At 29.5% G+C, this 16344-nt stretch overlaps 1 protein-coding gene across 1 annotated transcript in view; it reads left to right on the plus strand.

Annotated features, from left to right (window-relative positions):
- The window catches only part of LOC133338397 (transcription factor collier), a gene marked incomplete at its 5' end in the record, with an annotated part of 62198 nt that extends 53372 nt beyond the window's left edge, over positions 1-8826 (plus strand). Inside the window, 6 exons of the mRNA XM_061546571.1 lie at positions 5461-5542; positions 5607-5787; positions 7030-7311; positions 7819-7963; positions 8032-8306; positions 8684-8826. Of these exons, the coding sequence (XP_061402555.1) occupies positions 5461-5542; positions 5607-5787; positions 7030-7311; positions 7819-7963; positions 8032-8306; positions 8684-8802 (1084 nt within the window). The remainder of the gene's footprint in view (positions 1-5460; positions 5543-5606; positions 5788-7029; positions 7312-7818; positions 7964-8031; positions 8307-8683) is intronic.
- Positions 8827-16344: the final 7518 nt, after the last annotated feature.

Genomic DNA, 16344 nt, shown 5'->3' on the forward strand with positions numbered 1-16344 from the left:
ATATCCTACAGGAGGCTCAATTATGTTATTCAGAATATTTTTTTTAGAAAAAATATAAATAGAAGTATTTTTTTTTATTAATTTTTGAGTTTGAAATTTGAAATTTTGGGATTTTTTAGCTTACAAAATTCCCAACCTTTCATACCTTCCTCATTTTATTTCCACCCACAAAAATTTCTCGGAATTATTTTTCCTGTTACCATGCATGGTATTCAAAAGAATGACAAAAAAAGTTAAAGTATAATTGCCGGCCAATTATTTGAATGATAGTTACCCAGTTTTTTTTTTTCACCCGCCGGTTTTATGTCAGCATTCTAATTAAAAGTGCAATCTAATGACCCAAGTCACATTCACATTCAACTAATATTAAATTGAAGAGGTGTTGGGAGAGGAATGAGGGTTTGAAATATAAAAATTTAATGGCAAACCTCTTCTTTTTGAATTTTCTCCCCGTTACTATCTCACATAAATTTAATAAGCCGCCACTTTGCTATAACTGTTTAATCAACCTTTCTTTTGTTCACATTAGCATATCATTGTAACTGTCGCTATGTGAGAAGAGAGCTTACATTAGACATGTCTGACTTTGAATTAAATAGCGGTTAACACTTTGTTTCCATTAATCGTTTCTTCTTTTGAATTCTCTCCCCGTTACTCTCACTCGCGTAAATTTGATAAGCCGCCACTTTGGTTTAACGGTTTTGTCATCCTTTGTTTTGTTTACATTTGCATATCATTAAAACTCTTTCTCTCTCTCTCTGAGTGAAGAGAGCTTACACTGAACAAGACTGGCTTTGAATTAATTAGCGGTTTACTGTTTGTTTTTGTTATGTTTCCATCACCCGTTACTCTCTCTCTCTCTCTCACTCGTGTTAATTTGATAAGACGCCGCCTTGGCTTAACTGTTTGTCATCCTTTGTTATGTTTATAGGTGAATGTCATTATAACTGTTCTTTGTGTGTGACTTGTCATTAGACAAGCAATAAAATGGGATCTGTAGGTCGTTTTTTGGCAAACCTCAAGAATTTTGAATAAAGAAAATATTAAATTGAAAAATATAAAATGTAAAATATATTAAAATAATTAAATATTAAATTAAAAAAAATTAAATTAATGCAGAAACGCGGAATATTTTTTTTTTTTGAAATCAGTATTTTAACTAAAAATTAGAAAAAAATTGTAAAAATTAGGTCTATTAATGAAATAATAACAAGTCGAACTATAGAACCCTAAATATGAATAATTAATAAATCAGCTGATTAATATATTAATTTCCAAATATGAATTTAAAATGCCACTTTCAAACAGGCTCTTTTAACTCATTCTCATTCTCATATCCTACTTTAATTTATCGTTTACCTTTTGACATACAAAAAAATGACTCCTAACCTAACATTTTAAATTCTAACCTAACTTTTAGCTTCTGCTGTTCTTTTTCTTATTGCAATGCGTAAATGTCAAATGCCTCCGTTTTTTTACAAAAATCAAACCTTTCTTTCCATAGTTTTCATTTTTTTTTCGTTTCCCTTTATTTTTCCCTAACTTAAGGCCAGTCGGCTGAAATAAATCGAACAGATGTTTGCCGTAGGGCAATTAGTTATTTACACTTGGCTACTAGACACGTAAATAAATACGTACATACGTCGGTATCGAAGGATAGCAAAACAATAGCATACGTTTAGACAGAGATATCTCAGTTGGTTGGTGTCATTTCCTTGTTGTTGTTGTTTTTATTACGGCATAGCCTTATAGTAAGGACTATATCAAGTGCACCCATTAATAAACCCCAGGGCGACAAATTGAATTCACACGGATAAATAAATTTGCCTAAAGGTTATGGAGAACGAACGGGAAAAACTCCCCATTTGTAGCAGAAACAAAAAAAAATAAACAACAAATGCTTAACAAAAATATAAAACAGCGGGTGGCCAGACACCCAGCCATTGATACGCTGGTCCTCTTTTATCCAACAACAAAAACAACATCTAACAACAGCCTATCATCATTTAAAATAGTAAAAAAACATGAAGAAGTTTTGCAATGTCCAACAAATGTAATGCCCATTCCCAGTGATGTATTAGCAGCAATAACATAAAAAGGGGAAGCTGAGAAGCATCCCTGATTTTCGCACGCACACACACTCTCCCTTTCTCTCACTCACTCCCTTTTTGTCAAAATGAGCAAAAACGGAAGTGTTTGGCCAGATCATTTTTATAATAAAACACACACAAGATATACAAATGAAATTAAGAGGGATTTGTTGTTGTTTGTGTGTTTGTCTGTCTAATTTTTGTTCTCAAAAATTGTGTTGACACTTTTTGCTCAAGTGCCCATATAAACTACACCACAGGATGCCAACAGAGAGTTTGGATGGGGAGAGATTTTTTTCACCGTGTTGTGTCTGTCTGTAGGCCTTTCTCTGCAGGAAATTGACATTTGTCAGCAATTACGTATAACTGTAATAAATCGTTTGACAAAAGGCAACAAAAAAGAAAAACAAAACAAAAAAACGTGCATTGAGTTTAAATTAACATAAATAATGATGACGTTTCTTACGTTGTTGTTGTTGTTTTTGTAATTGGCTTTGTTTTTTTTTTTTGTTTTTAGGAAGTATTACAAGTAAATCACTTATTAGTGTCGATTGACACCTAAGAAATAAATTGGGTATTTTTTGAAACAATGAGAGAATAATAGACAGATGTTAAAAAATATATTATTTTCTAAAAAGATAATTTTTGAATATATATTTTATATTATATATTTTATATAATAATTTTAAAAAGGTTTTTTATTTAATAAATTTAAAATATATACAACTCTAAATGTAAACAGAATTAAATTAAATAGCGATTTACTCTCTGTCTTTATTTTGTTTCCCTCAATCGTTTCCTACATTAAATTATCTCTCCCAATTAATTCCCCACACTCTTGTGATATTGATAAGCCGCCACCTTGGTTTAACTGTTTTTTTCCTCCTTTTGTTTCGTTTACATTTGCATATCATTGTAATGCTCGCTGTATGAGAAGAGAGCTTACATTTGACATGTCTGGCTTTGAATCACTAATGCACAAAATAGTACGATAGCGGAAATGATTGCAATATTTATACCAGTTATTCTGCATAAATAATATATTTTTAATTTAAGTCATTTTCGATGATTAAAAATCTCTAATTTTTGCTTTGGTACGTTTACTCTCAATTAAGTTCTGTTCAACTTTGCTTTGAATTAAATAGCGGTTTACTCTTTACTTCCATTAATCGTTTCTTCTTTTGAACTCTCTCTCCGTTACTCTCTCTCTCTCTCACATAATGTTGATAAGCCGCCGCTTTGGTTTAACTGTTTACTCATCCTTTCTTTTCTTTACATTTGCATATCATTGTAACTCTCGCTGTGTGAGAAGAGAGCTTACACTTGACATGTCTGCCTTTGAATTAAATAGCGGTTTACTCTTTGTTTCCATTAATCGTTTCTCCTTTTGAATTATCTCTCCCGTTACTCTCTCTCACATAAATTTAATAAGCCGCCGCTTGGGTTTGACTGTCATCCTTTGTTTTGTTTACATTTGCATATCATTGCAACTCTCTCTCTCTCTCTCTGTGGGAAGAGAGCTTACATTGGACAAGACTGGATTTGAATTAAGCAGCGGTTTATTGTTTGTTTTTATTCTGGTTCCATCAATTGTTTTTGACGTTGAAGTTTCGTACCGTTACTCTCTCTCTCTATCTTGCTCACTCATGTAAATTTGCTAAGCCGCCGCCTTGGCTTAACTGTTTGTCATGTTTACAGGTGAATGTCATTGAAACTGTTCTTTGTGTGGGAAGAGAGCTTTCATTAGACAAGCAATAAAATGGGATCTGTAGGTCGTTTTTTGTCCATTTTGATATTAGAGCTATTTAATGGAATTAAAAGGCAATTAAACTTAATAACAAATTGTGGAAATTGTTAGGCAATAAATTTCTCATGTTTTATGATAAAAATCTTGATTTTTTTTAAATCAAAATAGCATAAGAAATTAAAATAAAAAAGCAGAGATTTAAAAAAAAAAACATCAAAATGCCACAAAATTTAATTATTTTAAAAATAATTTTTTTTCATGTGGCAAAATGTTAATTTAAATATATAAAAAGGATTTTTAAGCATTTTTTAATAATATATAGTTGATTTTTTTTAAATATTTTTTTAAGCATCAACGAGCGTCATCTTTTAAAAATACATATTTTTAAAGTATCAACATGCTTGGATTTTAAAATATTTTTTTATGTGTCAACAAGTGCAGATTTTTAAGAAATGTTTTTTGAAATTATCAACAAGCTTAGATTTCTATATAAATATTTTTTTAAAAATATTTTTGAAATTATCAGCAAGCATAGATTTCTATAAAGATATTTTTCTGAAATATGTGTAGATTTTATTAAAAATATTTTTTAGAAATATTTTTAAAAAAAAATATTCCGCTTTTTGAGTACGGGAACAAGTGTATCTTGTCAAAAAAAAAATCATTTCTTCTCAATTTTTATTTCTTTTTTTCAAATTTCCTGGAACCTTTTAAATATTATCCCTAAAATATTAAAATTTTTTTAATGCCTCTGGGGTCATCAGCTGGCATGTCATATTTTTTATTATCTCATATTTTTCATTACATTTCTTGATAAATATTGAAAAACTAATATTTTGGGCTACTTCAAAATGACATATTATTTAAATCAACACTTCATATCATATGACACTCGCACACACGAAAAAAAGTGATACTTTGGCCAGCTAATTGTCTCTAAGTACCCTAAATCTCAGAGGCACTTCAAATGATTTTTCCGAACCTTGGAAAAAATTCTCAGTGATTTGAAACAACAATAAAAAAGGGAAAATTTCTCCCTAGAGTAAACCAGAGGAAAAGGGGATGGGGGGAGATGCACAAAAAACCTTTAGATCATAACAGTTGTCTATCTGTCTGTCTGCCTGTGTGAGTGTGTGTGTTGTCCGGCGCAAGGGAAAGGATGAGTGACAAGGATTCTCATTTTATTGTCTTTTGTTGTTGTTGCTGCTATATCGTATTACAAACATTGGCTGGATGTTCGAAACACAAAAAAAAAATTTGAAATTTGAATACTAAACTAACTTAACAAACATACAACAAATTCGATTACCATTCTCACATGTTACATTTGCATATATTCCCCCTCTTTGTCTTTCACTGTGTATTTTTTATGGACTGGGCTGTATGGAAATTTGTTACCCTCTGAAAAAAATAGATAATTTTTTTTCTTTTTTTGTTAAGGTAATAAATTTTAAAGATTTCAAAGAAAAAACAACTCATTATTACAATTTAGGGTGTCAAATTATTTTTTATGTACATCGTGTATGCCCCCCTTTAAAATATTATGACAGTTTTTAAGAGCCTCTTAAACGTCTTGCTTTAAATGTCAAAACTAATTGTTATTGTTTGTTTCTCTCTTTACAGCTTCTTTTTGAAATTCTTTTTAAAGTGTAATCAAAATTGTTTGAAAAATGCTGGCAATCCACGAGATATGCGAAGATTTCAGGTATGTTATCAAAAAAATTATTTTAATTAAAAAAAAAATTATTAATTTAATTTTTTTTTGACAGGTTGTCATTTCCACCCAGGTGAGCGTGGAGGGCCCTCTGCTGGCCATTTCGGATAATATGTTTGTGCACAATAACTCAAAACATGGCCGGCGTGCCAAACGTTTGGATACCACGGAAGGTACAGGCAATCACTCCCTGTCCATAACGGGACATCCCCTTGCGCCTGACAGTACCTATGATGGTCTGTACATCAAAATTTCCATTAAAAATTATTTTTTTGTTTTAATTTTAATTTGAATAGTCGATATTAGAAAATAGAGTTGCATTTTAAAAAACAGCTGATTGCTAAAAGAAATTAAAATAGAGTAAAATCGTAGCATAATTTTAGGATTATATTATATTTTAGGCATATTTTTTTAATTTGAGAAATGACATCGAATTTCAGAATTTCTATTTTTTCTTCGAAGGCCGCTTATTTATATTCTGCAAAAAATCGGACATTTTGGAAACATTTTAATGACTAAATCGTAGCATATTTTTAGGTGTCTTTAAATTATAAAATTCATAATTTTTTTGAATTTGCGAAATAACATCAAAAATCACAATGATTTCGACCAATTCAGAATTTTTATTTTTTCCTCCAGGTCTCCTCTGTAATATTCTGCAAAAAATCTGTAATTTTAAGGCAATTTTAGTGACGAAATCTCCACATACTTTTAGGAGTCTGAAAATCATAAAAAAACATCATTTTTAATTTTCATAAAATTAAGTCGACAAACGAATAGTTACGAACATATCCGAATTTTTATTTTCTGCCAGGGCAGTCCTCAACAAGATTATGTAAAAATACAGGGATTTTATTGGGGATAAAATGGCTAAATCACAGCCTTCTTTTAGGAGACTTAAATTCAAAAATATTATTTTCTCCTTTTTTGGGAGGTAAAATCGTCTAAGGAATTGATATAGGCCAAGCTTGCAATTTCTATTTTTTCTTCAAGGGGTCCTCAGTAAAATCCTGCAAAAATATAACAAGGTTGTTGTTAATTTATTGACAAAATCCCTGCATACTTTAAGGAGCACAAAAAATCAAAAATATTTTCTTTTTAAATTGTTGACATAAAATCGTCCAAAAATGTATTTTAGTGATACTGAGAATTTCTATTTTCTTCTTAGGAGATGCTGCATACGATTTCACACAAAACGCACTCCATTTCCGAAATTTTTCTGTGCAAAAATTGAATTATAACAAGAAATCAAAAGTTCAGTCAGAAATCAGCTGATTATAGTTTGTTAATTAGTTAGCTTAGTAGTAATTAGTCCATGACGTAACGTAAAGTACATTTTGTGTAGTTTTATTTTAATTCTTTATTTTTTCCTTACAATTGGCATACATACTTCCCCTCATACTAAAACACACACACACAAAAGTGTTCCCTTTTAATTGGAAATTTTAATTAAATATTTTCTTCTTTTCAATTTTCAGGTCTCTATCCGCCCTTACCCGTGGCCACACCCTGCATCAAAGCCATATCACCCAGTGAGGGTTGGACAACAGGTGGCGCTACTGTCATCATTGTTGGTGATAATTTCTTTGATGGCCTCCAGGTGGTATTCGGTACAATGTTGGTTTGGAGTGAATTGATCACATCGCATGCCATACGCGTACAGACCCCACCTCGACATATACCGGGAGTTGTTGAGGTTACCCTATCGTATAAGAGTAAACAGTTTTGTAAGGGTTCACCGGGTCGTTTTGTTTATGTGTGTAAGTAGAACAAGAAAAATTAATAAAAAAAATAATTAATTTAAAGGTGGAAGGTCCCTCCGAGCTTTGAATCTGAATGAAGATCTATTAAAGAACATCATTTATTAGTTAGATTACTAAAAAAATCATTTTTGTTAACATTTTTGTAATTTGTTCAGTGGCCTGGCACCTTTAGCTTTAATGCTTAGGGATCACCAGATCGATTTCTGTCTCATTGTGCTTTTAATTTGCTAATAAATCATTTTTTGTTTACAAATTTTTAATTTGTTCAGTGGCCTGCCACCTTATGCTTTAATGCTTAGGGATCACCAGATCGATTTATGTCTCATTGTGCTTTTAATTTACTAATAAATCAGTTTTTGTTCACATTTTTTGTAATTTGTTAAGTGGCCTTCCACCTTTAGCTTTAAAGCTTAGGGATCACCAGATCGATTTCTTTCTTTGACTGGTTATTCTTTTATAAATAAAATTAATTAAATTTTTTGTTATTTTCTTCCTTCTTTTTAGCTTTAAATGAACCCACCATTGATTATGGTTTCCAACGTTTGCAAAAATTAATACCCCGCCATCCCGGAGATCCAGAAAAACTACAAAAGGAAATTATTTTGAAAAGGGCTGCCGATCTTGTGGAGGCTTTATACTCAATGCCAAGGTAAGATTTTGAAATCTATTTTTCAAATTTCAAAATATAAATTAATTATTTTGTGTTGTTTCTTACAGATCCCCTGGCGGTTCAACTGGCTTCAACTCCTATGCTGGACAATTGGCCGTGAGCGTACAAGATGGTTCCGGCCAATGGGCTGAAGATGATTATCAGCGGACCCAGTCGAGCAGTGTTAGTCCACGTGGAGGCTATTGCAGCAGTGCCTCAACACCCCATAGTTCGGGAGGATCATATGGTGCCACCACCACAGCTGGTTCAAATGGTTATGGAGCCACAACCAATATGGGTACGTTGTCCACTTCCCCGGGCAGTGTCTTCAATTCCACTTCAAGTTAGTAGATTCATGAAAAAGAAAAAACCAAAAAAATGAAATAATTTTTGAGGGATTTTGTGTTTTTTGTGTTTGGTCAAAAGAAATGCTTATTTTTTGAGGTTATGTTCATTAAAAAAAAAAATATTTTAATTTTATTTGTCACCTAATTTGCTTTTGTTTTAAATGTAATTTATTTTCTTTTTTATAAGTTGCTGATTGTTTGCCTATCTTTTTTTTTTTCATTTTCTTTTCATTCTTTTGATTTAACACAAAAAACATTGTAAACAATTACCCACAAAACTCCCGCCCAAAACCTATTTTGCTTTTGAACAAAAAAATTGAAAATTACCAAACAAAATACTCAGCAAGTGCCTTTTCGCCATTAATTTCAACAGTGTCCAGCACCTGGCATCAAGCCTTGGTCCAACATCATCATACACATCCGCATCACTATCATCATCCCCACCAGCCATGGCATAATACAGCCGTATCCGCAGCCACAGCAGCCGTTTAAATTCAAATATCCAGGATCCTGTATATCCTTGTTCGTTCACATCAATCCCGGCAAATATCCTCCCCAATAAAAAACAAATGATGATGCAAGCAGTGTGGGCAAAAATTCCCGGAAAGCTGTAAAAAAACTACAACTCAACAATAACAACAACACCACATTACACTTATAGGTACTATAATTTATTTTATATACTTTTTTAAATATTAAATTTAAGTTATTCTTTCGCATAGTTTTAATTTTTATTTAAAAATATATTTTATTTTGCTGTTAATCTTAATTTGGCCAAAAACGAACTATAGAACCCTTTTCCATAGATCTTCACTCCAAACTCCGAGAGAGAATTTTGTTTTGGCAACTCATGACGTTTTCTCACTACAAAGCAAAAGCGATGACGCTAACATGGCGAATGCCATCGATAATAACGGCGTCATGCTTTTCAACGGCGTCAGACAATTCAGCGCCGTCAATTTGTAAACAGCTGTAAACTAATTGCCTTAAAAGAGAAGTTTTATATATAAAAACTGATTTATTTACACATTTTTAATAATAATACATAGTTTACACACGGCAGTTGGCAATGTGTGGCAAAGCCATCTGGGCATAGCTAGAATCAATTATTTAATTTCTAATTTCATAAAATCAAATTAAAACGAAGGCATGATTTTAAATAACTATAGACTGTTTACATGGAACACATGTTATCTGGCAACTTGTTAAGCCACCTGGCCACACATTAATTTTAATTATGAAAAAATGTTCAAATCATGTAATAAAGATGGAAAACTTATTAAAATATATTTTTTAATAATTGAACACCGTTCACACAAGGCAATTTTGTGTGGCAATTCTTAAGCCACCAGGCCACACATTAAGGCAACTATTTTAATTTCTAAAATAAATTAAAAATAAATGATTTTAAATACTTATAGATATATCGCATTAGTTGGCAACACGTTAAGCTATATGGCCACACAACAAATTGGCTTTGGAAAATTTTGCAATAATAGTCGGTTACGAAGCTTATGACGATTTTTGTGACCATTAAGGTTACTTGTAGTATAAAAATCATTATTTAAGCCACCTGGCCACACATCAAATTCGTTAATGAAACTATTCAAATAAATATTAGTTTTAAAGACATGACTTTAAATACTTAAAAATTGTTAGAATTAAGCACACATTGATTGGCAACACATTAAGGGACCTGGTAACACATCAAATTTGTTTATGAAAATTTAGAAATATTGTAATTAAAAAAGTTTTTAAACTTACGAAATTTAGTGTGGCCAATAAGAGCGTGCGTAGATCTCAAAGCATAGTATTTAGGTTACCTGTCCAACATCAAATTCATCTTTGAACATTTTCAAATCATATGAATGACATGCCTTTATATACTAATAGATTCTTTGCATTAAGCACACATTGTTTGGCAACACCTTAAGGGACCTGGTCACACATTAAATTTGCCTATGACATTTTTGAAATAATGTAATTAAAAGTGTTTTTAGGCTTACGAAACCTATTGTGGCCAATAAGGGCGCGTTTAGTTCTCAAAACACAGTACTTAAGCCACCTGGGCATACATCAAATTCGTATTTGCAATTTTTCAAATCATGTGGATATGTATGCTATGAAGCTAATGCTAATAATTAGACAAATAAACGGTTGGTGATTACTTAAGGCACCCGGTCACACATCAATTTTCCCTATCAAAATTAAAATTTATGAAAAGAAATTTACTTTCATGCAACAAATGTCATCCATTGTAACATTTATGATCACAAAAGTGTTGCAAATCTAACATAGTTGTATTATAATCAAATTTAATTATTTCTATTTTTGCAAATTTAACATTTTTGACTAATCTCCCTGTTTTTTTTTCATTTCTTTCCAGGAGTTGGCAGTTTAAGCTTTAACCCGTTCACATTGCCCACATGCAATACCCAAGGCTATAGTAGTTCACAATTGGTGACATCAACTAAATAATATTACTACTAAATCAGCAGCAACATATATTTTTATGGGGATCATCAGGATGATAACATTAAAAAAATCTCTCCGCTAAACAAATATATATGGCAATATGTGCAATAATATTAAAAAAAACATAATGGATTAGCTCAAGAAGGGGTTAGGAGTAAAATCGAAACGGCTTAACCGACTGTTGAAAAATCCCCGAAAAAATAGCTTAACATTTTTCGCCTCTCATATCATTACAAAACAAATATCTCAATACAAATCAAAATATTTAATAATAATAATAACAAAAAACCAACAACAACATTTAATAATTACAAAAATACAACAAAAATTTAATGTATACGAGTTGAAAAAAAATCATTTTTTATTATTATAAAATTTTCTAATAGTAATTGCTATTCGAATAACAAAAAAATACCCGCTCTATAAAAATAGTTCGCAGATGCATTCTTTAATAAAAAACGATTAACATTTTTGCATTATATAAAAATATTAATGAACAAAGAATACTAAAAAATCATCAAATGTTATTAACAATAAGTAGACAAATTTATATTTAAAACAAAACAAAAAACAAGCAGAAATCCCCATAAGGTTGCAAAACTGGGTAATTTGTTGATTAAAGTGGTCTAGAAATCATTTTTAATTTTTTCAATATAAAAAAAAATAATTTCTAAGACTTTCTTAAATTAACTTGTGGTGTGGCCTGTTGACTTTATTATACCAGCTGACATAATTCCTTCTTGTGTAACGTTATTTTAGTGGCTTATGTAATAAAACCGCTTTCCTTGTGTTAAAAAACACGGTTTTTATTTTAAAATTTGAGGTGTGGCCTGGTGACTTCATTACAACATCAGCTGTTATAATATGCATAATATTCCTTGCAGTTTAACGTTATTATAACGGTTTATGATGAAGTCAGCATAATGAGAAAAGGGAAAGGCATTGCCATACATTTATCTTATATTGTGTTTACACGCCCCTCATTTTGAAGGTTATGTGTGACATTTTATTAGTTTTTTGGCAATTTTCGTTGAAAAAACACCAATTGAGCTATTGTTTCCGGCTTTTTGAACTCTTAAATCATATAAATTATCCAGTTTTATATAGTGTTTATACTATAATAATTGTTGTCAAACCAAAATATTTTTCTTCAATTTTTTGATAACGAAAAGTAAGATATAAATGGATCATTTCCACAATTTTAACACCTTTTAATCATCTAAATTACCTAGATTAATATAGAGTTTACACTATACGATTTGTTGTCAAATTAATATTTTTGGGTTTTTTGTTAAAAAATGGTAATAAAAAGTAAGCTAAATATTTAACATATAATTTTGCAACAAAAAGTCATGCAAATTATCCGGTTTTATTTCCAGTGTTCACACCATATAATTTATTTCAAAAAACAATTTTTAATGTTCAAAAAAAATTAAGATTAAATATTTTTGAAATTCCCATTTTATTGAATAAATTGACAACAAATATTATCATGTAAACAGTCTATAAGCCAATAACATCAAAACTACTTAAACAAAAAAAAAAAAACAGCTGATATTTAAATTTAATAACAAATATCATAATACAACAAAACATATACTTAAAAACATATCGTTAAAATTTTAAATATCTAAACAAAAAATAAAATAAATTATGTTCAAAATTTATTCTCAAAAGAAAAATATAAAACGAAAAAATAGTTATATTAACATATATACAATTTACATTATTAAACACACACACACACAAACATATGTACTACAAATGCCATGCATACCAACACAAACAATTTCTCGTATCACATATATAAATATTTTTTTAGGATAAAAAAATAATTTAATTAAAAGCTGTTATATACAAAAAACCACAAAATAAAAAACAAAAACACACACGCAATGTATTGAAAAAAATTTTGTATGTAATATTTGTTGTTAACAAGAAAATTAAATATTATTTTTATTTTTTCACAATTTTTTTTATTAAAATGTTTTACAATATATTTTTTTAATTTAAGTTAATTAGTTATAAAAAAGAAAAAAATGAGATTATTATAATAAATATGAAATAAATAATTTTAAGTTTTTTTATAGTTTTAATTGACAAAAAAAAAACGAAAACAAAAAACTTTAATATTATTAAAGACAATGAATACAACAAAAACAAAACAATTTGTAATATAAATTAATTAATATTATATATACACAAAAACATACATATCTACGGATTTAGTTTATTTATTTGTTCTAAGAAAAAGTAAAAAAAACAACAAAATTTAAAAAATATAAGAAATTATTATTAATAAATAAAATAATTAATTATTACAATAAAAAAAGCAAAAAGTATTTTATTTCTTATTTATAGGTTAGGGTGGACAAATTTTAGCGTCAATTATAGAAATTAAATGAAAATAAAAAACTTTGTTTATATAACTTGAGGTATGGCCAGATGGCTTTACTACATTATTTTTAATTTCAACTTTTGCTGTGATTAATCTTGGCAAAACATCATTATACACATCTGCATTACTTTTACCTTTTTTAATTATTTATTTTATTTAAAAATATTTTATTTATTTCTTACACTAACAAATTGGCTATAAACGATCTATAGAACCCTTTTCCGCTAGGTAGTCCACTTTGCGCAGCTGATGTTTTGATTAACTGTCAAAGTGGGTAATTTCTACTTGAATACGATGTGCAGTGTTGCCAACCATTTGATATATTATATGGAAAAAAAATTACACAGATAATCAAGACAAAACCAAAGGTTTTTGTTTTGATACCTAACCTTATTATTGCATCACGATCGCTGTTTACTCCAAGAGAAAACGGTAAAGCTGACTGTGATCAATCCAAAGCGTCTGTCATTAACATAAGTAACGGCGTCATTAACTTCAACACCACTTCACCTTTTGATCAGCTGTTTTGTTTTGTGTGGGAATTCTTAAGCTACCTGACCACAGCACAAATCAACAACTTATTTTCGGAAAATAAATGGAAAAAATCATGATTTTAAATACATAGACACTGTTTACATTAAGCACAATAAATTGGCAACATCTTAAGCTACCTGGCCACACATGAAATCCACAAATCAACAACTTGTTTTATATCTTAGAAAATAAATTAAAAAAGTTATTATATGGACTGTTCACATTTAGCATAGTAAATTGGTGACACATGTGTGTAGGTATTAAGCAATAAGGCCACACATCAAATTATGATACGTTTACTTTCATGTTATATTTATAATGAAACTGGCAGGCGTGACGACATACATGTATTGCAAACAATTTGGTCAAATGTATTTTAGTTGGCAACTCAATCCCAACTAGCTAACCACACATTAAATTTGTTTATGAAAAATTTAAAATAAATGAACCTTTAAGTGACTTGGAAACATCACAAATTATGTGTTTTAAAATTTTATATTGGACAAAAATCATGAAATTATTAATACTGTGCTCAATATTCAAATACATTTTGGTTGGCAACTGCATAAGTCACCTGGCCACACCTCAAATTCGTTTATGAAAAATTTATATCATATTACTAAACAAAGAATATCTTAAGCAATATGGCACACACATCGAATTTACTTTCATTTTATACTTATAATAAAAACTGACAGGCATGAGGACACACATGTATTGCAAATAATTTAGTCATATATATTTAAGTTGGCAACTCTGCCTCAACCAGCATAGCCACACATCGAATTCGCCTACGAAAATCACATCCTTTGTGGACTTTAAGGATTGTGATCTACATTTAAAGCACCCAGGACATACTACAAATTAAGTATTTAAGTTTTCATATTACACACAAAAAAATTGACAAGCATGAATTTATGACATCATTCATTGCAAATAATAGTGCCAAAAGTTGATTTTTATCAAATGATACTTTTTTTTATTAAAAAGGGGTTATTTTTAATTGATATAGATTTTATTAAAGTTTATTATAGTACGTTTACATTTAACCGGATTTCGTTAACCCAGTGGGTTTCAATTGTCAATTCCTTTGCATATATGTCAAATAAATCCTCATAAAGTAACCCGCTGAAAAAGTTCTAGTGTACATGCCGTTTTACTCATTGAAAATGTCCATTGGAAGTTAAATATTGTTTAAAATATTTACCTTTTATTAAATAAATGTTTTTTTTATTGAAAAGTGTACTTTATTTTGAAATGTGTACTCTTTATAGAAAACTGTACTTTTTATAAACAAAGGGTACTTTTATAAAAAATGTCTGCATTTTCATTTAAAAAGACTACTATTTTATTAAGAAAGGGGGAAATATATTTAGATGGTATTTTTTATTAAAAAGGGTACAATTTACATTTTTCAGGAGGTGCTTTTTTGCAAAGGGACATTTGAGAATTTGTATTAAATTAAAGGTAATTTTTATTGAAGGCTACTTTTAAAAAAAGGGATTTTTTTTTAAATCGTTACTTTTTTGTATAGGACAACTTCGAATTTGTATTAAGTTAAAAAAAAGGCTTACTTTTATTGAAAATAAATTTAATTTTCGTATTAAAAATTTAGTTTTTTTTTGTTAAAAACAAAACTTATTTTTTTTTTTTTATATAATGGGTTTTTTGTATTAAAATTGATACTGGATACAATGTGTACTTTTTATTAAAATATATACTTTTTTTACAAAAAATTTACCTTTTTTATTAAAATTTGTGATTTTTTGTATTAATGAAAAGAAGAAGAGAAGAATATTTATTCAGTAGGATATTTTTTTAAAAGTTCCCTTAAAAATATTTATTTTGTCCTATTCCTGGCAAAAGGACATTTTTGTACTAAAATTCAATAGCATTGCCATATTTAAATGTCAAAAGTACAATATCCTAGACATAAATCAATAGAATTGCCAATTGAATACAAATGAACAGTACTACCATCAATAAAAGACAGTAAACTGCCTTATCGACAACTTGTTTTATCGGAGACACACCTACTTTTGACTAGAAAAATCACAGAAAATTGATACGACGTTTCCATAGACTGTGTTATCAATTGTTAGTGATTGGCAAAAACGATTACTTTATTAATCGCATATGATGTACGCATTTCGTTACGCTTTGCAATTCATATACGTCATAATATAATTATTGTACATAACAAACTAATTATTGGATTGTAACAAAATTATTGTACATAATTCACTTTGAACTTCGTTGAAATGACCGTGATAACATCATATTAATTAATCATTCAAAATCAATATTTGTTATCGCACTATCGATAGCAGATATACAATCGACTTGCGTTAACCCTAATCGGCCATTTTTTCATCTTTTCCCATTTGTAGCTGGTGGAACGTTTTTATTTACAGTTAGGCATAACTCACATCATCATCACCGAAAAAGAAAACAGGTATAGCGAGCGAGGAGTGTCTGCCGATGATTTCGCGTTAAAAAAATATACCAAAAAACTCAACAAAAACCCAGCACAATTCGAAATAAAACGTTTACAAATTACTAATTAACTAATAATTCAACGAAACGTAAAGAAATTTGAAAAAAAAGAAACGAATTTGCAAAAAATA

This window comes from Musca vetustissima, unplaced genomic scaffold (genome assembly GCF_032173495.1).
Source record: "Musca vetustissima isolate MV318-11 ecotype Yass unplaced genomic scaffold, APGP_CSIRO_Mvet_v1 utg39538, whole genome shotgun sequence".
Lineage (NCBI taxonomy): Eukaryota > Metazoa > Arthropoda > Insecta > Diptera > Muscidae > Musca > Musca vetustissima.